Source organism: Gracilinanus agilis, chromosome 1 (assembly GCF_016433145.1).
Source record: "Gracilinanus agilis isolate LMUSP501 chromosome 1, AgileGrace, whole genome shotgun sequence".
NCBI lineage: Eukaryota > Metazoa > Chordata > Mammalia > Didelphimorphia > Didelphidae > Gracilinanus > Gracilinanus agilis.
In genome coordinates, this window is record NC_058130.1 from 741,509,181 (window position 1) to 741,533,145 (window position 23,965).

Below are 23,965 nucleotides of genomic sequence, written 5' to 3' on the forward strand. Positions count from 1 at the left end.
ATTCTACAGACAATAAAGAATTTCTATACTGGGATAACTTTCCTCCAGTTTTTAGACGATCTGGAAGCTGTGCCCCAACCTATGACTCGCCCTGGATCAGTGGGATGCACACCTGAGTAGCTGCTTGCTGCTGTTGCTGCTGCTGCTGCTGCCTAAGAAGCTGAAAGTGGGCTGGAGAGATGGTTTTGCTAGAAAGTTGAGCTCCTGTGGCTGTTGCTGCAAAGAAAAGAGAGTACACAAATATATGTAAAAAAAATCCCCAAATGTATATTTTGAAGGATGATAAAATTAATTAATCTATAAAGAAAACTTTGTCTTATGATAGATAAGATTCTACCCTAGGAGGGATGATTTGGCTTTAGGAGATTTTGAGGAAGTTTAGAAAGACACAGTCATGTACTAAGTATAAAGAAAAATAACATCCACATGAAAGATGGCTTCCTAGCTTTCATTTTTCACATCTCTATATTCAGCAATAAAAACAGTACACATCTCATACCTTCTATTGTAGACATGATGAGTAGATGATCTGCCAGCTAATAAATAATTGTGGCTACTGTGCATGATAAAAATTAAAGCTATATATCTATAAAGCACTTTCTAATTTCCAAAGCCTTTTTTTTAAATCTATTCTACAAGTAAAAGAGTAAGAAAACTTTTAAGTGTTACCTTGTGTTACCTGGGTCCCTAAAGACCTTGTCTGAGCCTGCCCAGGAGTCAGGCCGGTCATGGCCACAGTGGAAGCTGGGACAGGAGTGCCTGCCCGCACCCCCTGAGTAGGTGCTCCAGAGAGGAGTTCAGCTGAAGCAGCAGGTGTGGTTGCTGGCCGAGGTTGACTATGAACTCCTTGAGCGGCACTGCCACCTCCTGAAGCCTTTTTTAAAAAGAAATCAAAATGTGACCTTTACTTCAAAGGAGTGCAAACACAAACCAAATCTTTTTAGAGTTAGTGCCTCTTGGTTGGTTGTTAATAGTTAATGCTAAAGGGATAGGGGGACTTCTGCTACTGATGGCAGTCAGAATGGTAAGCAGACTGCCCAGCTCCCAGGTAACTCCAGCAAAATCCTGAAGTTCACACCAGATTGAATAATGATAAAAAAAAATCCTAAGAGAAACTATGTGACTTCTTCCACTCAGAACTACTCAAAAAATTTGCCTACAAGTCTAGCATGGCCAGAGATGAGACATGTATAACCTGCAAGGGATGTCCTAAGCAAGTCAGAAAGCCCCAGGGTGAGGACCTTGGGAGTCCTAGGGAGGAGGCAGGAGGCAGCAAAACAATGAATAGTATGGACCCACAGTACTCAGATTTGGAAAGACCAGGACCAAGGGTTCAAAAATCCCTAACACTGTCCTGAGATACCAAATAGGGTCCTGAAGACCCAGTGCTCCAACCCTGAAAGACCCCAAGGAATCATACTCCTGTAAGTGGAGGCCAAAACAAGAACTCAGGGGATGCAGGGCAAGACCGTGCAGAATTGACTGATTATTCTACTGAAAACTTCAGCAAAGAGAAGAGTCTAGATCTAGCATAAATCCCCAGTTCAGAAATTAAGGCTGGAAAGATGAGTCAATCCAAGAAAATAGCTATTAATTATTGCCAATTAGGTTATCTCAAGTCCAGAGATCCAGAAAAAGGAGAGATTAACTCCACAGGTCTCAAAGGAAAAAATGGATTTTCTACAAGGACTACTAACATTCTTAGAAGAAATAAAGCAAAAGATTTTTCAAAAATGAAATGAAACTCCCGAGGAAAGAATTGTAAGGACAATAAACAGCTTAGAAGAGAAGGCAATAAATCTTACCAAAGGAAAGGAATCCCTGAAAACTAGGATAAACCAAGTGGAAATCACAAGAAAGCAAAAAATATTGAAATGAGATCAAATGATTTAATAAACAGAAGAAAATATAAAATATCTAACATCAAAAACACTGACCTAGAAAACAGATCAAGGAGAAATAATTTAAGAATCACTGGATATTTTTCAACTCTGGCCTCAGATACTTCCTAGCTGTGTGATCCTGGGCAAGTAACTTAACTCCATTTGCCTAGCCCTTGCCCTTCTCTCTTAGAGTTGTTACTAAGACAGAAAATAAGGGTTTTTTAAAAAAAATCATTAGATTCCTTGAAAAAATCCTGACAGCCAAAAAAGGGAGAAGTTTGGACCCTACATTTCATGAAATCATAAATGAATACAGACTAGGGCTAGGAGAGGGTAGAGATAGAAATAAACTACCAATCACTTCCTAAAAGGAACCCCAAAAGTAAAAGTCCCAGGAATATTATGGCCAAATTCCAAGTCATACAAAAATACTACAGGGGCAGCTGGGTAGCTCAGTGGATTGAGAGCCAGGCCTAGAGACAGGAGGTCCTAGGTTCAAATCCGGCCTCAGACACTTCCCAGCTGTGTGAACCTGGGCAAGTCACTTGACCCCCATTGCCTACCCTTACCACTCTTCCACCTATAAGTTAATACACAGAAGTTAAGGGTTTAAAAAAAAAAACTTTAAAAAAAATACTACAAGCACACAATAACAAGCCAATTCAACTTCCAGTTCATCAGAATGGCATAAGTCCTGGCAGCTTCTACTGAAAAACAAGAAAGTGATTTGGGAATACAATATTCCAAAAGGCAAAGGATCTAGGCTTATACAATCAAGAATAATTTGTCTATTTATTTAATAATTAGACATTAAATAAAATAAATCATAAATAAAATAAATAATTCTAAAGGGAAAGAAAATGGACCTTTAATGAAATAGAGAACTTTCAAGCATTTCTGATAAAAACAAACAAAAAACCTACATAGAACACTGAAATACAAACAAGAGTCAAAAGAAACCTAGAAAAATCAATGTATTTTAACAAGTGGGGGTTGTCTAATTTCTCATAACTGGAAATCATAAGAGAATACAAACATGAAGAAAGGAGTGGACACCAGATAACCCTAACTTGTCTGAAATGGGCAGAGGAGTGCTGAACACACATACACACAAGCAAAATTTTCATGATCCTGAAGAAGGGATTAAAGTGGGGTGAAAACGGAAGAACTAATCCTCTAGGAGGGTGCCTTAGAGTGCCTCCTAGACAGTAGAGAATGGCTCAACAAAATATGTTATATGAATGCATTGGAATAAAAATTAATTACAAAAGTCGATTCCAGAGAATCTTGAGGAGGATGAACTTGCATGGAGTGATGTGGGGGGAGCCAGGAGAACAGTTTATACAAGGACAGTAATTCTGTAAAGACAAACAACTCTTAAAGGCCTCAGAACTCTTATCCAGGCAGTGACCAACCATGCCTTCAGAGGACCTAAGACAAAGCATCTTCTGATGGAGAGGTCATGGACCCAAGGGGCCAAGACATGCATTTTAGGATATGGCTACTGTGGATTCATTTTCCATAACTTTGCTTAGCACTTTACTAATGCGATCTCATCTGATTCTCACAACTACCCTGGGAAGTAGGTGCTATTATTATCCCCATTTTACAGATGAGGAAATTGAGGGAGACAGAGGTTTAGCTAGTAAGTATCTGAGGCCAGATTGGAACTTGGGTCTTGCTGTCTCCAGGCCCAGTACTGTATCACTTGAGTTACCTTAGAAAAGCAAAAAGCAAAAACTTTAAAAGGAAACTGTCTCTATGCAAAAGAGAACATATTGATCTTAAAGATAGGTTAGCAAAGACAACTTGAGGATTATAAATCTCCCAGAAGGAAATGCCAAACACCTGACCACTCTAATTCAAGAAATAATACAAAGAAACGGACCAGAACTTCTGATCACAGCAAATAAAATGCCAATTGCAAGAATCCAGAGAGCATCTCCAGAAGAAGAAGAAAATCCTAGGCTGCAAACTCCAAGACACACAGTGGTTAAATTTAACAATTTCAATGACTAACAATAAATTTTGCAAGTGACCTGAAGAAAGACCTTCAAAGGAAAAGGAAAATGGAGTAACCCAAGACGTATCTGTATCCAGCAAAAACCATAAGAGGGAACAGAATAATGTGTTCCAAAGAGCAAAAGAGTCCAAGATACAACCTAAGGTGACATACCTTGCAAACCTGAGCCTAATCATCAATGAAAAAAGATGGATATTCAAAAGAGACATTTGAGGCATTCCTACAAAGAAAATCAGATTTGAACAGATGATTTGCTTTGCAAATACTTCAGACAACAAAAACACATGAGAGCTAAATACAACTATAACTAAGTAACCCTCTTTAAAAGGGGAAGGAGAACAGAGCAAGGTAACATGTAACTCCAGACAAGTTTCTTCACTGCTGCAATCCTGTCTCTCTCAGCTCTAAGATGGGACAAACTTGCACCTACAAGCAGTTTGTAAGCCTGAAAGTGCTAGGTACAGATGAGTTGTTGTTGTTGTTATCATAAACATACATTAAACTTTTCCTTCACTAGGCTCCGTCACAGTGTGGAGACAGCCCAGGGTTCTCTAAAGCTATTAGCAAGTTCGAGTTGGCAGGTGTTAGATGTTAGAAAGGCTTCCAGGGAAGGCCAGCCCATGGGCCGCCAGTTATGTTTGTGATCACAGGACCATGGATCTAGAGCAGAAAGAGACCTCGGAGGCCACTGGGGTCACACCCCTCATTTTATACCAGGCTAAGTTGGAGAGACTCATCTGTAGGGATAGGATAAGCACCCACAACGATGAAATCATGCATCCATGAAGTACTGAAGTATCAGAATGCTTAACAAAATAATGATAAAGCTGCTACTTACAAAGTTCTCTGAACATACCGACTAATTTGATCAGGCCTAGTTACCTAGTTATAAAATTGGGTTTGTCCTATGTAAGTAGATGGAACTAATTATGCCATGGCTAATAAGACTAAGAAAATGGGACCTGTGCTGCCATACCTGGAACGTGGGCAGGAAAGAAGACAAGTTATTTACTTACTGCCAGTGGTCCAGGAATAACTGGAGAGGCGAGACGCTTGTTGATGGGCTGGAAAGTAGCTGCTGGGACACCAGCAACTGTGTTCATGATGACATTTCCATTCACAGTAGCTGAAAATAAATCAAAGCCAAGGCAAATGCGCTATAGTAAAAGGCTTTTGCTGGTTTCCTTACAAACCACAAAATGCTTTATTACAAAAACTCGTACCCGTCTGTATGCTTGTTCCTGGGACTGCAGGTTTGATTGCTCCAGCCTGTTGGAAAGACAATTTAAGTCACGCTATAAACTAAAATAATATCTAGCATTGTGCATGATATGTTTTTCCTGAGCCAATTTGAGGAAGCAACAGAGTGGAAAGAGTGATGGATTTGAGAGTCAGAGCTCCAGCTTTGTCCCTCAAGGAGAGCTTTGTGACCACGAGCAAGTCAGTGCTTCCATTCATAGACACAGTGGGACCCAGCAGCCTTGACCAAGGCACAAACACAAGGGAAACTGTCATAAGCACATACTGGCAACCAGCTGGTCAAAAGGAGGAAAGATGAGGACTGTGGGGGAAAAGATCGCAAAGCCAGCATAAAGACATAAGAGAGGAGTAATGGGAGACCTTACTTACCTGGACATAGATACATGGGAGCTCTTTTTCTGTCAAAAACAAACAAGCTAATAATTTCTTGGCTTGCTTTGCACTGCTTGGAGTGTGAGAAGGAAATGGGAGTCATCACTTAATACCTGAGAGTAGGGCTTCTTTTTCAGGCACAGCTTTGACTAGATGGTCATTGAGGTCTTTCCAATTATAAACAAGTGATTCTGGGATTAATGGTAATTTCAAAATGGGGTAATGGAAGAACTGACAGGGGGAACTGTTCTTCTGGCTCTTGTTCTCTTCAACAAGGAAGAACTGGTTTCTAGGGTATAAGAAAGCAACCCTTCCAACATATAATTTGTAATACAGAAGAAAAAGAATAGTTGGAGTCAACCTTTAAATTTTGGGAAAGTACATTTCAAAGCCCTTAAAGAAAACATAGCTAAAGACTGAAATTCTACAAGCTAAGTTAGCCCAGGAAAGAAAAAAAGCCCAAAAGATGAAAAGACACAAAGAGAAGTAATTCTAATGAAGAGAAAATGTCTCTTCTCTGAAGGGACTGATGTAGATGCCCAGGGAACTCATTGACCAACTTGAAGTTTACAAACACAATCCCTTGAATGGTTCTCCAGGAACAGAGTAAGAGCACCCAAGGCTCAGACTGGGCCGAGGTCACCAAGGAAAGTGAAGGGACAAGAGAAACTATTTTTTCCAAGTTATAATGAGGTAAAGGGACTATCACAGAAGACAAAGGTGGGATTACTGCTTGGAGGACTAAGAAAAGGAGGAAAGACCACAGGGAGAATATCGAATCTCCTTTGGCTTCTGTTACTTTGACCAAGGAGAATAATCTTTCTATAGAGGAAAGTCGATATTGAAGATAAGCAGAAAGAAAGCTCAAAAGCCCAAAGCTGACTGGGATGAGTTCAAATCCCCAGGTCTAGATGGATACATTCTAGGGTCATGGAAGAGCTGGTGGCTGTGGTCACTTGATAGCTGAACCACTGTCACTGACCTCTGGCAAACAGCGAAGACGAGGGCACCACACAACGGAGAAAAGGCAATGGGTGCATCATTCTCAAACTACCGGCTAGTGATCCCAGCCTTGATTCCTGGGAAAATCCTAGAATGGTTGTGAAAGGGCTGGTTAGTGATAAGCCATAAGAGGAAGTGGCTAATACAATAGCTACGAGGTCCCTACAAAAGCAGCTCAGGCCACACCAGCCTCAGTTGCAACAGGGTCACATCCATGGCAAATCATGGGGTGAGCCAAATATGCCATGCCTAGACTTTGGCAGAGCATTTGTGGAAAAATAGAGAGAATCAAGCTACATTAGAAAGTAATTACAGGAACTTGGAACTGGTTGAATCACTGGACACCAAAAGTAACCATTAATAATTTAGTGTCCAGATGAAAGGAAGTCTCTAGTGTAGAGCCCCAGGAATCTGTACTTTTATCATTTTGCCAATAATCTGCTTAAAGTATAGATGGCATGATTACCAAATTTGCAGATAACACAAAGCAGAGGTTGGATATCTAACAGAGTGGAGGACAGAGCTAAGATGCAAAAGATCTTGACAAGCTAGCACTTTGAGATAAATTTAATATGATTTCACACAATAAGTAAATAAATAAATAAATGGACGAATGAATGAATAACTGATGGAATCACTGAATTTAATTAAAAACTTAATAAATAAATAAATAAATAAATGAATGAATAAATAAATAAACAAATAGGTAAATAAGTAAGTAACCAAATAAATAAATGTATAGATAGATAGATAAATAAATAAATGGATGGATAGATCGATAAATAAATAAATAAAAACAAGTAAATAAATCCTGTGTATTTGGTTTAAAAAACAACTCATCAGTATACGGTTGGGAAAGAATAACAGTTTATCTGAAAAAGATCAGGAGTTTTAGTGAACTGAAATCAAGCAAACAACAAGCACTTATTAATTACCTACTGTGTAGAGGACACAAAGACAAAGTAAAATAGTCCCTGCCCTCAAAAAGCTTATATTCTAGCAATAGCAGACAATCTATATAGCAAGTATTCAGAAGAGTGAATGACCAGGTTGGTATTTTCTCCATCTCCTGACTCCATGCCTTTTCTCTAGCTGTCCCCAATGCCTGAATTATCTTCCTCTATCTTCTGACTCCCTAGGTTTCTCTCAAGACTCAGTTCAAATCCTACCTTCTACAAGAATACTCTTTCTCTCTGCCCCACACTGCTAAGTGATTATCTCTTGTAAAGATCTAATTATCTACCCATCATCTCTCTCCAAAGGACAAGGACAATGCTTCTTCATTTCTTTGTATTCCCTGGGTGAGCACAGCACCTGGAATATAGTAAGTGCTAAATAAAGGCTTGTTGATAGACTGACAGATGACATTAAACCTCTATTATGTCCTCAGATGGGGCACAGAGTATAGAGAGGTGGGTCTGGAGTCAGGAAGACTCATCTTCCTGTGTTGAAATCTGACCTCAGACACTTGCTAGCTGAATGACCCTGGGAAAGTCATTTCACCCTGTCTGCCCCTATTTCCTCATCTGTCAAATGATCTGGAAAAGAAAATGGCAAACACTCCAGTGTTTTTGCCAAGGGAACCCTAAATGAGATCCCAAAGAGTCAGACTCAACTGAACAAGTATTCCAGATGCTGTGCTAGCTTCTGAGGATACAGAGACAAAAGTGAAAGCAGCTTTTGTCAAGGAACTTTCATTCTAGCTGAAGAAAACAACATGTGCTTGTTAAGATACATACAAAATAGATGCGTAGTAATTCGGTCATTTGGGGAAAGCACAAGTAGTTAATGGGGTCCAAGAAGACCTCAGGTAGGAGAAAAGCCTTGCTACAAGTCTTAAAGGAAACTAGGGATTCTGAAAGATGGAGGTGAGGAGGGAAGACACTCTAGGCCTGGGGAGCGGGGGCGGGGAGAGGAGTGCTAGAACAAAGGCATAGAGGCCAGAGATGTCTTGCCACAGATGAGGTCTGTCTGTTGACTGGATCAAAGAGTTGATGGAAGAAGACTGGAAAGATTGTTGTGAAGGGAATGTGTTGGTTGTGAAGGGATTTCTTTGTCAAACAGAAAAATTTGTATCTGATCTTAGAAATAACGGAAAGTCATGGCGTTTGCTGAGTAACACAGTGCTACAGCTTTGTCTACAGTTTAGGAAATCGGTATGGCAGCTGTGGGTAGGGCAGATGGGAGACAGAACTTTGAAACAGGGAGGCCAATTAGGAGACTATTACAATGGGCCAGAGGGGAGAAGATGAGGGCCTGAACTGGGTGGTGCCTGTGTGAGTGCAGAGAAAGGATCAGAAGGGATGAATGAGAGAAAGGAGTGAAGAATGGCAATGAGTCTGTGAACCTCGCTGGACCAGGAGGACGGCGAGGCTCTCAGCAGAAATTAAAAGTTCAGAAAAGACTGACTTTGGGGTGAAGATATGGAATTTTGAACATGCTGGCTTTGCTATATGAAAGACAAGGCCTGTGGGTCTCATGCAGCCCACAACACTCCCAAAATATAACTAAGGAATATTTAATGAAATAAACAAAATATAATAAAGCAGAGGTAATGTTAGCATATGCTTTTCTAAGTCAGTATACAGCCCACAGGGAACCTTTATGTACTTTAGTGGTCTTCTCTTTTCCCTGAATTTGATGCCACTGCTCTCCAGAATAGCCAGTAGAATTTGGCCATCATGACATCTACAGCTGGAGCAGAGAAGCCATAAGAAGCATAGGACCACTGTCTTCATATAGTTAAGGGGCTGTTATGTGAAAAGGCAATTAGACGTGTTTTGCTTTATCTCAGAGGGGATCACTAAAAGTAATGGGCAGAAATGGCAAAGATGCATATTTAGGGCTGATATATGGGAAAACTTCCAAACAATTAGAGGGCCCTCCATAAAGTGGCCGAGCTCTCTCAGAAAGAACAAGAAGTCTCCAAGCAAACGCTGGGTTGACTGCATCTCAGCTAAGGTGGAGATGGAATTCTTATTTAGGGATGATCTAAGCGAAATGCCAAGGAGCTCCCTTTTGGTCATTAAAAGTAGTCATTGGATTTTGCTCCAAAGTAATTCTAAACTGTCCATACAAGTATAGCCTGAAGCTCTTAAGTTTACTAATACATACTCTCGGTTATTTGTATAATGTCACTGCAAAGGCCTAACTTAAACCTAGTGGATTCTATTGAAATCGAATCCTCCCCATTCAAGGTTCTCTGCCTGTCTGTCTGTCTGTCTGTCTGTCTCAGTGTCTGTGTCTCTGTGTCTCTGTGTTTCTCTCTCTGTCTCTCTTCCTCTCTTTCTCCCCACCTTCTCTCTCTGTCTCCCCCCTCCCCTTCTCTCTGCCATCAGGTGCTACAGGGACTGGTCGGTCATACAACCTTTACAGGGGAGCTGAATAACGTCCCTTTGCCAGGTGGTTCAATACACATGGCACTGGGCATCTAAGCAACCAAATAAAGGAGAGGAGAGAAGAGTAAAAATAATTTTTCTTTTTTTTTAACCCTCACCTTCCACCTTAGAATCAATACTGTGTATTGGTTTCAAGGCAGAAGAGCGGTAAGGGGTAGGCCATGGGGGTTAAGTGACCTGCTCAGGATCACACAGCTAAGAGGCCAAATTTGAACCTAGGACCTCCCATCTCTAGGCCTGGTTCTCAATCCACTGAGCTACCCAGCTGCCCCCAAGAATTTTTCTTAAAATATAAATCCAGAAGCACTATGGTTTCTCTTCTGGAAGTTCTTACCAAAACTGCCGAGTTGGCTACAGAAGGTGCTGCAGGCTGCAGGGGCTGCTGGACTACTGGATGCTGGAGCTGGGGCTGGGCCTGGGGCTGGGGCTGAGGCTGAGGCAGGGGCTGGGGCTGGGGCTGGGGCTGAGGCTGGGCCTGGGGCTGTACTTGAGGCTGAGGTTGTTGTTGTTGCTGTCCTGCTGTTTGCTGAGTTTGTTGCTGGCTGCTCAGCTGCTGCTGCTGCATCCCTGTTTGCTGTTGGGCTCTCTGCTGTTCAGCCAAAGCCTAGAAACAAGTGAGAAAACATCTGTCATTTTCCACAGAGTTAATGGGAGGATTTGCACTCAAATCTGCAGCATTATAGCAAATTGGGATATCCCTGGCATTGAAATCAATCTTTTCATCTCCAAAAGGAAAAGAGAGCAGAGTGCTACGAGTGAAGCCTAACAACAGTTCCGAAGAGGGCTGGCAGCATAATAAAATGCTTTATGATGGAATCATCTCACAAAAGGATCTCTTCTTCAACGGGCGCAACAAATTTATTGATAACACGAACAGTTAAAAAGCACATTACTGGGGCAGCTGGGTAGCTCAGTGGAGTGAGAGTCAGGCCTAGAGACAGGAGGTCCTGGGTTCAAACCCGGCCTCAGCCACTTCCCAGCTCTGTGACCCTGGGCAAGTCACTTGACCCCCATTGCCCACCCTTACCACTCTTCCACCTATGAGACAATACACCGAAGTACAAGGGTTTAAAAAAAAATTTCTAATCTTTAAGTTAACTTTTTTTTTTTGCTTGTTTTGGAAAAAAATGGCGTGATATTTCTTTTCATTCATTATGTTGTCTAGCCTTCTGATTGCTATAATGGGTGAGAAACTAATAAATTATATGAAACATAAAAAAAAGCACATTACTGGTTACTTCACCTTCTTCTCCTTAGCAATACGCTCAGCACGTAGGGAAGCAACCTGAATTGGAGGCAGGGGCTTGTCATAATTGATTCCACTAGAAAGAGAAGTAGAGAGTAGAGAAAAGCTTTAGAGGAAGGACTGCTTCCTATAACTGAAAGTTGTCATGAATTCTGGGTCCCTACCTTTCAGCAAATACTGATGCATGTTTGGGATTCTTCTGGAAAGGATTCATTCCAAGCCTAGAAATCAAGCAAATGTTACTATTATGGTGGCTATTGCTGTCATTGTTGCTAACAACAGTTGTTCTCTAGGATAAATGTGTCCATTTATTCACCTGATCTTCATACGATCTGACACCCCCTCACCTTCCTGGTCAGCAGCCTCTAGATTTATTCTGGTTTGTTACAATCTTTCCTAAAATATGGCACCCACAATCAAATAGTCTTTTGGCAACTACATCATACTGCTGATTCACAAAGAGCAACTAAAACCCCAAGTCTTTTTCAAATGAACTGCCTTTAAGCTGCATCTCAACAACTCTATATTGGTGCAATTGATTTCTTGAATCTAAAAGTACAACTTTACAGTTATCCCTACCAAGCTTCACCTTGTTAAGTAACATGCTTGATATTTCTAAGATCCTTTGCATATTGTCACCCAATGCGATCCTTTCCAACACTGGGCAGATGAAATAAGGTTCTTAACCTAGGATCCTCAGAGCCCTTCGGGAGGTCCATGGAGAGACTGCAGGGGGGCTGTGAACTTGGATGGTGAAAATGTGGTGTCATTATTTTTACTAAACTCTAACTGAAATTAAAATTTCCTTTAATTATGAATTTTTTAAAAATTCCTTTGAGAAGGGATTCATAGGCTTCACCAGGCTGCCCAAAGGACCTATGGTACGAAAAGATTATAATCTCCTGATCTAAGACATTGATAAAAATGTTAACTAGAACAGAGAGGACACAGGCCCTCAGCATTCCACCAAAGCCTTTCCTCCAGTGGACACAGATGCATTAATCATCTTCTCTAGGAACAGATTCAGTCAACAACATAACCTAATAGGAAGTCCCTCTCACAAACCAATTCCTCTTACCTCTTCAGAAGCCCTATACCCTTACATTTCTCCCACCCCTTAGTTATAACACGCGCGCACACACACACACACAGCCTAACATCTGCTAACATGCCCACCATCACCCTGGTATTCCTAATGGAAAAGTTTGAAAGCTCTTATGCCTACAGGTCAATTCAACTCAAACACACTGTTAACTAAATGAAAAGAGAATACTCATAAAATAACTTACAGGGGCTTACTCAGGGGACTTCTCTTTCCTGCGATCATTTTTGCCATTTCAAAGTGACTGGTATAAAGCTGGGTGCGGGTAGCACCTTCATCTTGGGCATAGACCTGGTTAGTGCGAAGTGGACGACCATTCTTGGTCTACAAAGGAACAAAAGGGAAAGGCATGAACAATAACCTTTCAATATACTATTTTGCTTGTCCTGTAGACCTTATCTCTTATTTGTGGCCCAATACAGAAAAACCTGAGATGAAGTGTACAGATTCTCCTTTGAAGAACAGAATAAACAGCATCAAATCTTCTAGGGCCAAGAGAACCTTTAAGTTAGGAGCTGTAATATCCCCCAAATCTGAAAGCATCCCCAAAGGCACCAAGGACAAATCATCTCCAAATGAGATGAGTCATTCTTTATGACAAAGATGGTACTGACCCTTGCAAAAAAGGATCTAATTGTTACCCAGAGTATCTAAATGGGGTAGGGCAATGGCTACAAGATGCAAATGTTGCCTTCAGGTCCTAGGAACAGACAAAATCACCACCTCCAGCAGAGGCCAGGCACAGATCCATTCACTTCACACCATTCCTCCCATAAGCTCTTAGTATTTATATTTGCAGAACATGCTCCCCATGAACATGGAGGGATTCTAATATTTCTCCCAGTTCTCTTTCCTCTGATCCATCCTAAAAAATTCAACTAAATTAATTATTCTAAACTACCATTGCTTTCAAGATATCCCACCTCTTTCCAAATACCTCCATTGGCTCTCCTCAGCTTGCAGAACAAGGTCTAGATTCCTTAAGTCCTGCCCATAAGGCCCTTTATACTCTGGTTCCAACCTGTCTTTCCATCCCTACCTCATACTACTGCCCGCTATGCACCTTCTGCTCAAGTCAGGTTGGTCTACTCGCTATGTCCTAAGCATCCCTTGGGCATGCCTGCCTCGATGCTTCCTCTCATCTTCTTCCCACTTCATTGTCACTGAAAATGCCTTTGGCCCTTCTTATTACATAATTTCTACCTATCCTTTAGGATCAGATCAAGTATTCCCTAATGATTCTATCCCACATTCCATCCCATAACTCTTGTCAGCTTCACTGGCTATACTGTCTATTTGGCACACAGACAGACACATACATACATACATACATAGACAGACAGCTAGATAACCTTTGATTAAATATCTCTTTATGGGTATGCCTTATCTAGAAGTCAGAACTCTTGTCTTATTAACTTTGCAGCTCCTTCAGCACCTAGGATAAGACCTTGCCCAGGGCAGGTACAGCACAAATAGCATTTGTTGTTAGATTAACAGATATGCCAATACCCAAAATTCACACGGAAAAGCTGCCCAGAATGTTGGTGACAGCACTTACAGAGAATCAATGTAGCATGTACATCCCTGTTACACAAATGTAATTCCTATATCAATTGACTAGATAGAATGCATTTTTTTTCAAATGTAATACCTTCCCACTACAAGTATAATTCCATAATTAGTTCAAATAATTATTTTCACAACATTTGATAATACCTACCTTATAGATACTTTTGGCCTTCTTTTTAGGGTTCACTTCAAGCATGAGCTATCAAATAGGGAAAATCAATTAATATCAAAAAGCATTAGATTTCATCTGTGCCTTATTTATAAAAGGAAGTTTGTTTCCCAAGTGTGGAAAAAGATATCAAAATAGTTTAATAGACTAGCGAATATTTTTTGTGATCTCCTTTGCTTCATAACAAACTGTAAAATATTACACGAGTAGGTTTTTTTTCTTCCATATAATAACAGCTAACATATATATATTGCTTTAGGGTCTGCAAAGCACTTTAAAAATATTAGCTCGTTTGAGATTCCCAAAAACCCTATGAAGTAGATGTAAGTATATCCTCAAATTGCAGATAAGGAAACAGACTGAAAAAAAAATGAAGCAATTGCCCCGGATGTAATTAAGTAAGTCTCTGACTCCACATCCATCTCTCACCACACAGTCCCCCTCCCAAATGATAGCACCAAAGCAGAACTAGAGCCACCAACCTACTACCAACTCTTGTTGCTTTTGCCACTCATGAGAGGAAAAGAGTTATTTAGTATTTCTGTAAGAATTGATCAAAAGAACATGATTGATTGAATGGATGAAAAAGTCTTGTGTAAGGCAGCAATAAAAAGAAAGTCTCAGAAAGGGGCTATGAGATGTTTTAATAGCATCAAAAGCAGTGTGACTTTTCCTTTTTCAAGATGGGAGAGCCTGCTACATATATCTTGGGTGCTTTAACAGCAATCATAACATCTCATCTCAATTTACCTAGGCTTTTGCCATCGATGAAGCAGTTACAAGAACAGGCATAGAGCAAGCATTATTATTTCTGCAATATGGTGAGGGCGGAGATGTAATCCAGGCCATGGAGTTCATCAGTGATGGAGACAAAAAATCTCAAAACCCCATCCCTGGTCTAGGGAATTTCCTACTGGTACAAATGTTATTTCTGTAAATCTTAGAAAACACTGTGAGACTGGGGTAGTGACTAGGTGGCTGTGTAGATAGAGAGCCAAGCCTGGAGATGGGAGATCTTGGGTTTCAAATCTGGTCTCAGACACTTCTTAGCTGTGTGACCCTTTGCCTATCCCTTACCACTCTTCTTCCTTGGAACCAATACTTGTATCAATTCTATGACAAAAGATAAGAGGTGTTTTTTTTAATTCTATGAGACACATCTATTAGCATGTCAAAAATCAGCTCACCTTCCCTTCTTCTCTAGGAATGATGACATTTTCATAGCGGTTCCGGCACTGCTTGGGAGAGCGGTAAACTCGGCTACAGGAATTGACAACATCACTTACGAGATCCCAGTTAGGAGTGTGTGCTGGTGACATAACGGTGAGATTTAAAGGAAGCTCAAGCAACTGTTTTACAGCCTATAAGGGAAAAAAATCATCATGTTGCTATTTAACATCTCAAACATCAATATCTGGCACATCTCAAAAGACTAGAAAATCTTCCCCAATTTAAAAAAAAAGTATGAAGTGATATCAAAAACCCATTGCTATCTAGAGAATCACCTGAAGCAGTGCCCAGTCTTCACTAATGAGCCACTCTGGGTGGTCCTGCCCAGATTCTGCTATTGGTTTGACTGCTGTTGGCAAAGGTTTGGCAAACTGAGTCTGCTGCTTCAACAGCATGTTCTTCTTCTGCTCTTTGCCCTCTCGCCGCATCTTCAACATCCCTGGAGTCCCTCGGTCAAAGAGGGACCGAGGAGGAATGACAGCCTCTCCTTGGTGCTGCTTCTTCTTCCGGCCAACAGCTAAGGAGACAGTATAGAGAGGTGTTTGTAAAGGCAAGCACAAAAAGGACAATGACCAGGCAATCCAAAAAGCCTAAGGCAAGTTCGAAGGGTCCAAAGGTTGATGGATTTCAACAGAAGAACACCAAGACCTTCATAAGAGTTGGTCCCAATATCATTCCACGTAGCTGTGGCTCTCCAATACCTTACAGACACTATACTGTCACTCTTTTCCAAATTAACTTTGTCCAAAGAAGCAAAGAAAATGGGGCATAGCTGACCATTAAAATTTCACAGTGCTGAAACCATTCTGTGTGTCTATGGACAAGAACAAGATTAAGACTGAATTCATCAATGGGCACCCTGATATTTTTCAATTGGTCTGAATGACAGGTTTGACCAGCTGGGATGTGGCACTCCCAATCTCTATAGGGCATCCAATGAATCTCATCTACCCTGGGGCTGGACTATGCTAGAACCCTAACAAGCTGGAAGGTACCCAAAACTCATCCCTGTATTTCAGAGTAAGGAAAGGTAAGAAAAGAAATCTGACCAAAAGAAAACTGTACAGCCAGGAGGACAAAAGGAGATTTGAATCTGAAGAAAAATGTCTTTCAATCACTAAGTCAATGGAAAGCTTCCAAATGAAACAATTACCAGAGGGTTCTGTTTTGAGTCGCTTATGTTCTCTCCTCACATACACAGGTGGCAGCTTAGACTCCTGAATAGGAGTAGCTTCATACATGAGACACATGACAGGATCGATGTAAATGTCATTGTCATCCTGAGGGGGAGTGGGTGGCGTCCAAAGCTGCAAAATAGCAAAATAATGCTTGTAAAGTGGCTGCCCGGTACATACACAGAACTACATTTCTCTGATTCACAAAAGGAAAACCCATTTAACTTACTGGCATTATCTCGGTCTGTCCATCTGGACCTTCATAAACATATTCCTGTATTAAAGACACAATTTCTTAGAGTCAGATGGTTATGGGCAACACATCAATTGTTTAAGGAGAAATTACCACCAACAATGACACAATTTTTTGATTCCTACATCATAGTCCATTCCAAGGCAAGTTTTCTATCCACAGCTAAGTCTGACAATGTGTAAAGGAGGGATTAAAGCTGTGACTACTAAAAAGAAAGCAAAGGTTTGGGAACCTCGAAAGCAAAGTGTACCCTTCCAAACAAATCAAAGAGCCCTTCATGCTCAGCTCGTAGTTTACCTTGCAGAATTCAAGGCTCATTATGAGCTGTTGTGAGGAAGTTTACTGAATTGTAATTTTAGCAAACTTCCTCACAACAGAGCCAATACTTCATTTCAGCAAGTTCTTTTATAAAAAAAAAAGTTATGGGTGGGGGGTTAGTTTTCTAAGGCTCAGAAAAGCAAAATGATTCTACGAGTTATTCTTATGCTTTGCACTAAAAGTATCTCCAGTAAGTGACAAGTGAATGCAGTCTTTGTGAAAAAAGTATTCAAGGGATTCCCAGACAGACAAGCTTGTCCCCCTACAAAAAGCAAGAAGGTAAAGCTTGGAAAATGGGTTCTCTACCTGTCCCGTCCCTTAACAATCCACACTGGACAAACCCTGGCTTGCAGTTAACTTACTCTCTTAGATGCCTTAGACTGAAAGCTTTTCCGTAGCAGATTTTTTCGCCCTATAATGTAAGATATCATACATTGCATTTATGCAAGGATAGGTACCTTATTATAGGCATCTTCCCTCGTGTAAGTCAATAACTCCTCTTCCTCCTCTAGAAACATGCTTTCTGCTTTTTCCTTCAATTCTCTCATATGATGGAGTTCCCAAATTTTCTTCACATTCTTCAATTTCCTCTATTTCAAAATTGAACAACAAGGAAGCTTTACATTTTTAGACTTTTTAAATGTTCATTAGTAGAAAGTGACCATGTCATTTGAGTCCTGACAGTCAAGGCGGGGAAGGAGAAGACCCTGGGGACACAGTGAGATGCAAACTCTAGACTTTAGGAAAGCAGATTTCCAAAGGTTTAGAAAAGTAATAGGCATGATCGCATGGCCCATGATTCTAAAAGAAATAGACAGCTCAAGAGGGAGAAGCTTGAATGGATTCTGACACTCTAATCATATAAATGGTCCTGATGAGGAAAAGGAAGAGAGAGAATCTAAAGACCCAATATGACTAAACATGGAGGGAAGCTCCCTGGGGGACTCAGATTTGAAAACGATGCATACAGAAGCTGAAATGAGAAAGACATACAAAAGGCTAATCCAGAGCCATACTCTGGTAGGAAAACTAAAACTCAAGGTGAGTTGAGACTTGAAATAAAGAATACAAGATAAAGAAATACAAAGAAGGCATTTTTAGATGTCTAGAACAAGAAGGACAAGGAAGGAATAGATTACTCCCTGAGGTGGACAGTGGAACATTAAAAGGTAACAAAGAGACAGTCAAATTTCTTAACTATCTTTTGCTTACAACTTTCTTACTAAAGGGAAGGTCTTTAGACTGGAAAGGATGAAACAAACACGGATGATTAAGAGAAAGCAAAGGGTCAGGATGGATGAAAATGTAAGATAACCCTTAGTTTTACATTAAGTTAGCTTACATCCTGGTCCAGATGAATAATATATCAGGATGGCAAAAGAATTTGCAGATGAAATCACTTTACTGGAAGGACTATGGAGATGAGGACAAGAGGAGATAGCAAAATAAGGTCTAATTTTCAGAAAGAATTAGGGAAATTGTGCAAACTACAGACCAATTATCCTGACCATCAATTTATGGCAACAATTAGAAAAAAATAATCAAAAGATGTTTCGTGAGTTCTTAGAATGTAAAATGATGAAGACAAAAGATGCCAGCACAGTTTCATTAAAAATAAATCATTCCAAGCTAAGACTTTCTTTTTTTAATAGTTTCTGCTACTAATGAAATCACAGATCTGGCCAATAATAATAATGGCAATAATAACATAGATTATACAAGGAAGTGGCAGTAGTAGCTCAACCCATCACTGTAGGCTGTAAATATTTAGTGCCAATCAAATACCTATCAAAACCTCATGACTAGACATATAAAGGCAGCTAAGTGGTTCAGTGGACAGAGCACCAGGCCTAGAGTTGGGGAGACCTGCATTCAAATCCAGCTTCAAACATGTAATAGCTATGTGTTCCTGGGAAGTCATCTAACCTCTATTTATCTAAGTGGTTGTGAGGATCAAATGAGATAATATTCATAAAATGCTTAGCCCAGTGACTGGCTTGTAGCAGGCACTATAGAAATCCTTCTCTTCCCTTTCCCTTATGCCCCAGGAGCTCAAGATCTTTCATGGGCCAACTGATGACAAATACCTGTACTCCATATATAGTCCTCAAAATCTATGGGAGAACTCTATTATAATTAACAGTTCTAGAATCAGTTCATTATCATCGACCAGACTGTTATCCACAACTGCCCAGACAGAACATCTAGCCATAAAACTTAAGAACAAACATTTTTAACAGATGTCACCAAAGGACCACTAATCTCTCACTCTAATAAATACTAATACTAATACTAATAATCTCTGACTCTAAACTAATAAACACCAATAATAATAATAATTCCATAATAAGGAATAAAATAACTTTCAAAACACAGAGATGTAAGAGAGAAGATCTAAATGATCTCCTATGAAAACAGGCTGAGGTACAAAGCATCCCCATGGTCCTTCCTGTCTGCTACTAGAGTTGTACTAAGGCTATTTTCAGTGAAGATAAGCTTGCATCCTACTACTTTTATTAGACTAGAATCAGGAGATATTTTATCCACCCATGCAATAGTCCTTAGAATATTAAATCTAAAAAAATCTAAGAGGAATAATGATCAGCCCCAGAACCATTTCTATCAACACTTTCAAAAAAAGATGAGAACAAGATGATGTTGGTGATGATAACAATGATGATAATGATGGTGATGGTGGTGATGGTGATGTCAATAGTAGTGGTGGTGGTGGTGGATATGTATACAGCATTTTAATGATTATAATTCTCTCATTTGATTATCACAACACCCTCTAATAGAAATCCTCCAAATACTAATGTCTCCATACTTCAGATGAGGGGATTGAGGCTCAGAGAGTCTAAACAACAACTTGTCCTTATTCATAAAGCCATTAAGAGTTATAAATATATTGGAACCCAGAACTCCATGCCCTGCATCCTTTCTATTACATCATGAGATAATTGCAAAGTCCAGAGTTTAGTTTCAAAACTAAAACAAACCAAACCATCATACAAATAGCAGATGCAAGATAAATAGTTTAAAGGCAGTTTATCTGAATAAAACTTAAAGTTTCAGTTGACTACAGGTTTGCTCAGACTTCAGGTGACTATTCAGTTGTAAGTCCTGACCATAAAATGTTCACGTGCTATCATGTGAAAAGAATAGCGCCCAGGACAAGGGCAGTATTCAAATTGTTCTGTGTGCCCTGCCCAGACCACACATAGATTCAGTTCTCAGCACCACAGACTGATCCATGTTCAAGGAATGATAAGTGGCTCAGAAAGACTGACCAGGAACCACGGGAGACACTATACTTTTAATGCCTAAAGAAAAGATTTTGGGAGGGCACTAGAGCAGCCTTAGATATTTCCAGAGATGTTGCCTGGAAGATAGATTAGACCTAAGCTATATTGCCCCAAAGGAGAGAATTAGGAGCAATGAGTAAAAGATATGGGGAGACAGATTTTAACTTAATTAAAGAATGAACTTTCTAATATTGAGGATATCCAACAACGGAATGGGTTGTCTTTTAAGATAGGGAGTTCCTGTAGCTGAAAAATCAGAGAAGAAGAATCTACCACACATAATTGTAGAGGGAATTCTTGTTTCTGATTGTAGGTGACCTCTGAGATTCTTTTCAACTCTAAGATTTTGTTATCCTAATTTAATTATCTCACTATCAGTTAATAAACACTATAATAATCATTTAGTGAAACTTCCTTACAGGTGATACAGTGGATAGAACACTGGGCCTGGAGTCAGAAAAACCTGAGTTTAAATCCAGCCTCAGACACTAACAGTGTTACCCTGGGCAAGTCCCAACCTCTGTCTGCTTCAGTTTCCTTATCTATAAAGTAGGGATCACAATAGCACCTACCTCCCAGAGTTATTGTGAGGTTCAAATGAGATGATATTTGTAAAATGCTTGGCACATAGTAGGTACTTAATAAATGCTTGCTCCATCCCTTTCTCTCAAAGAATTTAGAACTGGACAGGACCTTGCAAACCATTTAGTCTGGTGCCCTAATTTTATAGAGAAGGACACTGAGACTCAGAGAGGTCACACAAAGAAGAGCAGCAAAGCCAAGATTCAGAACTGAATTCTGTGTTCTTCCCACTATTCCAAAAGAATTTATTTTAGGGAGGGCAGACCTCAGATTCATTTACAGATGGAGACACTGAGGAACAAAGAGGTCAGACAATCTTCCTGTCAATAAGCATCAATTAGGCACTTATTATGTGCCAAGCACCACCCCCAAGCCATGTAGTTTGTTCCAGGGCAACTAGGAATGTCCTTCAGGTTCTTTTTCTTTTCCTCCAGTGTTCTTTCCATGGGCCCATATGGTCAATAGAAACAGCAAACTATATGAGGATGATTATAAAAACTTTCATGTGTCTTATGCAATTTGTCCCTTTACTGTCTCAAGTGCAGGACTGGGTAACTGAGGCAGTAAGCAGTTACCGAGAGGATAAGTAATAAATAATTGCATGGCAAAGTGGATACAGGGCTGACCTTGGAGTCAGGAAGACAAGGGTTCAAGTGTTGCCTCTGACATAAGCTATATGACCTCGAGTAAGTCAGTTAACTTTCAACTGCCCCAAGACTTTAATTCTGATACTACAAGTTACAGACACATTTCCCATCTGCCTTGGGTGGAAGGACTTTTCTATACCAGGAAATCCTTACATAGTTACAAAGGTCTGCCCCCATTCTACCCTCCCCCCCAAAAAACTAATGAAGTTTCTATAAAGTCCTTCATATATCTTAGTTGTGACATTTTGTATCAGTTATATGACCTTGAAACAATTTAACTCTACAAATCCAAAGCCCAAGGCAAAAGAGTAAGTCAATTCCCATGACTAAAGTATTGGCTATTTTGTGCTAACAAAAACTGAAAAAAAAAAAATCAATAAGTTTATAACTTAAGTACCCGCTGGGGTTCTTATGCTTTGGGCATCAAAAGATGCAATTCAAATAATAGAATTAATTTATAACAAAGTCCTACCTCTATTATTCTTTGTCCACTTTCATCACCAGAAACATGGAAGAGCTCCAGATAATTCAAGGCATATTTCTCTATGGGAGTAAGCTATTTGAAAAATATTTTAAAGTTCAATTACTACTGAGTCCTTTTTAAAAGTAAAAGTTGAGCCAAATTTATTTAGCTTTCTGAAAAAACACACACACCTCTAAATAAGATAAAACACTGAAAGGGACTAGGAGGGTTTATCTAGTCCATTCCTCTGCCTTCAGGCAAGTCAATAAACTTCAACTAATCAACTGATAAGTATCTAAATCACATAATACATCAGAACTAATTTTTTTTCATGCTTCTAGCAAGATGCAGCATTTCAGAATATCTCAATCAACTGACGTGTTACTTTTTAAAGTATTAACAATTTACAAGAGAAAATATATACTTGGTCAACAACTGCAAACAACTCCTCTCTCTGTGAAGGCTCTTCACTGCCTTTTAAATCATCCAGGTCTGAGATGAAAGCTGTGGGGAGGGATTCCTTTTCTGTTGTTTCTGCTTCTTCTGCTTGTTTGATTGGTTCCTCTTCATCCTCTTGTTCAATGCTGTTCAAAGCCTTTTGAAATAAAGATTTTTGGAAAAGGGACATTTACACTAAGTTGTTTTCTTTTAAACCCTTATCTTCTGTCTTAGAATCAATATTAAGTATTGGTTCTAAAGAGGAAGAGCAGTAAGGACAAGGCAATGGGGTTTAAGTGATTTGTCCAGGTTCACACAGCTAAGTAGCGTCTAAAGCCACATTCAACTCAGGACTTCCCGTTTCTACACCTGGCTCTCAATCCACTGGGCCACCTAGATGTCCCTAAACCAAGTTTTTTAACCAAGGTTTTAACCAAGATCTCAGGCTTACCTACCATTTGATTAGAAAAAAAATCAAAGGCTCTAATTTTGGTAAGTGATGAGGTCATTTACCTCTCTAAAATGTTTTCTACTACATATAATGTTATCATTTTTTGAACTAACAACAGTGAAGTAACTTTTAGAATCATATGTTAGATAATATGATTTCTAATATTTCATTAATTTCTCACATTCTGATCTTTTGATATTCACTTAATACTCACTACCTGATAAGTAAGATTTGATATAGACTATTAAAAAAAAGAGACTATATGCATCAGAGAGAAACCCAAATGTACATATTAAAATGTAGCTACATTAGTCTCCAAAATATACTAATACTTTTTAGGAAAGAAAATATCTCAGTTTTTCTAAATACTTAAACATTGAAAAGCTTAAAATAGTCCTAAGAATAGACTGATAAGAAACCTGAAATTCATTAAAAATGAAAACATATTTTTTGTTATTTTTTAAAAAATATTTCCTTTCTGGTGAAAAAGGAAATTTGGCACAAAATCTAAATCAAAATAATGATAAAGTTTGGGACATTAAATATAAAATTAAAAGTCAAAACAAATCTTCATCTTTATCTTTTATCATTAACTTCTTTTCGCCATTTTACCTTAATTCATATTCTATTCACTTTTGCTACTATTTCTTACTTCTATAAAAGGTCTCGCAACCTTGGGTGCAATTGTTTCAGCAACAGGAGGTTCCTGAGAGAGAAGAACAAATTCCTCAGCTTTCACTCTGAAGCCAGTATCATCCATAGGAGAATGGACCTCAAAGAGTTCCTGGATCGTTTGCTGAGAGAAAAAAAAAACACCATGGTGTGGTCAACAGCCAGTTTAATTTATTTGTCAGCAATGATTTGGATTTGACATTTCATCAGCATTCATTTAAAAACATCTAAACCACCAAGCAGGGAATATTCAGCAATATTGTCTTCAAATCATCTCTCCTTCAAAGGTTGAGGACCATAAGAGTTACAGAAAGAAAGACTAGAGATCCTTCTGTCTAGCACACCCTGTATAAATGGAGATTTTGAACCTTGGACTTCATCCCCCATAAGTCCCTTAGTATTTCCCC

General features: G+C 39.5%; 1 protein-coding gene across 1 annotated transcript in view; it reads right to left on the minus strand.

Annotated features, from left to right (window-relative positions):
* LOC123244541 (E1A-binding protein p400-like) overlaps window positions 1-23,965 on the minus strand; it is a 105,182-nt gene that overhangs the window by 8,507 nt on the left and 72,710 nt on the right. Inside the window, exons 31-47 of the mRNA XM_044673054.1 lie at window positions 23,539-23,682; window positions 22,422-22,592; window positions 22,007-22,090; window positions 17,459-17,590; window positions 16,659-16,703; window positions 16,408-16,561; window positions 15,530-15,771; window positions 15,212-15,385; window positions 14,007-14,054; window positions 12,474-12,610; window positions 11,349-11,405; window positions 11,182-11,260; window positions 10,273-10,542; window positions 5,130-5,175; window positions 4,923-5,032; window positions 670-874; window positions 113-216 (exon numbers count right to left, since the gene is read on the minus strand). Coding sequence (XP_044528989.1) covers window positions 113-216; window positions 670-874; window positions 4,923-5,032; window positions 5,130-5,175; window positions 10,273-10,542; window positions 11,182-11,260; window positions 11,349-11,405; window positions 12,474-12,610; window positions 14,007-14,054; window positions 15,212-15,385; window positions 15,530-15,771; window positions 16,408-16,561; window positions 16,659-16,703; window positions 17,459-17,590; window positions 22,007-22,090; window positions 22,422-22,592; window positions 23,539-23,682 — 2,202 coding nt within the window. The remainder of the gene's footprint in view (window positions 1-112; window positions 217-669; window positions 875-4,922; window positions 5,033-5,129; window positions 5,176-10,272; window positions 10,543-11,181; window positions 11,261-11,348; window positions 11,406-12,473; window positions 12,611-14,006; window positions 14,055-15,211; window positions 15,386-15,529; window positions 15,772-16,407; window positions 16,562-16,658; window positions 16,704-17,458; window positions 17,591-22,006; window positions 22,091-22,421; window positions 22,593-23,538; window positions 23,683-23,965) is intronic.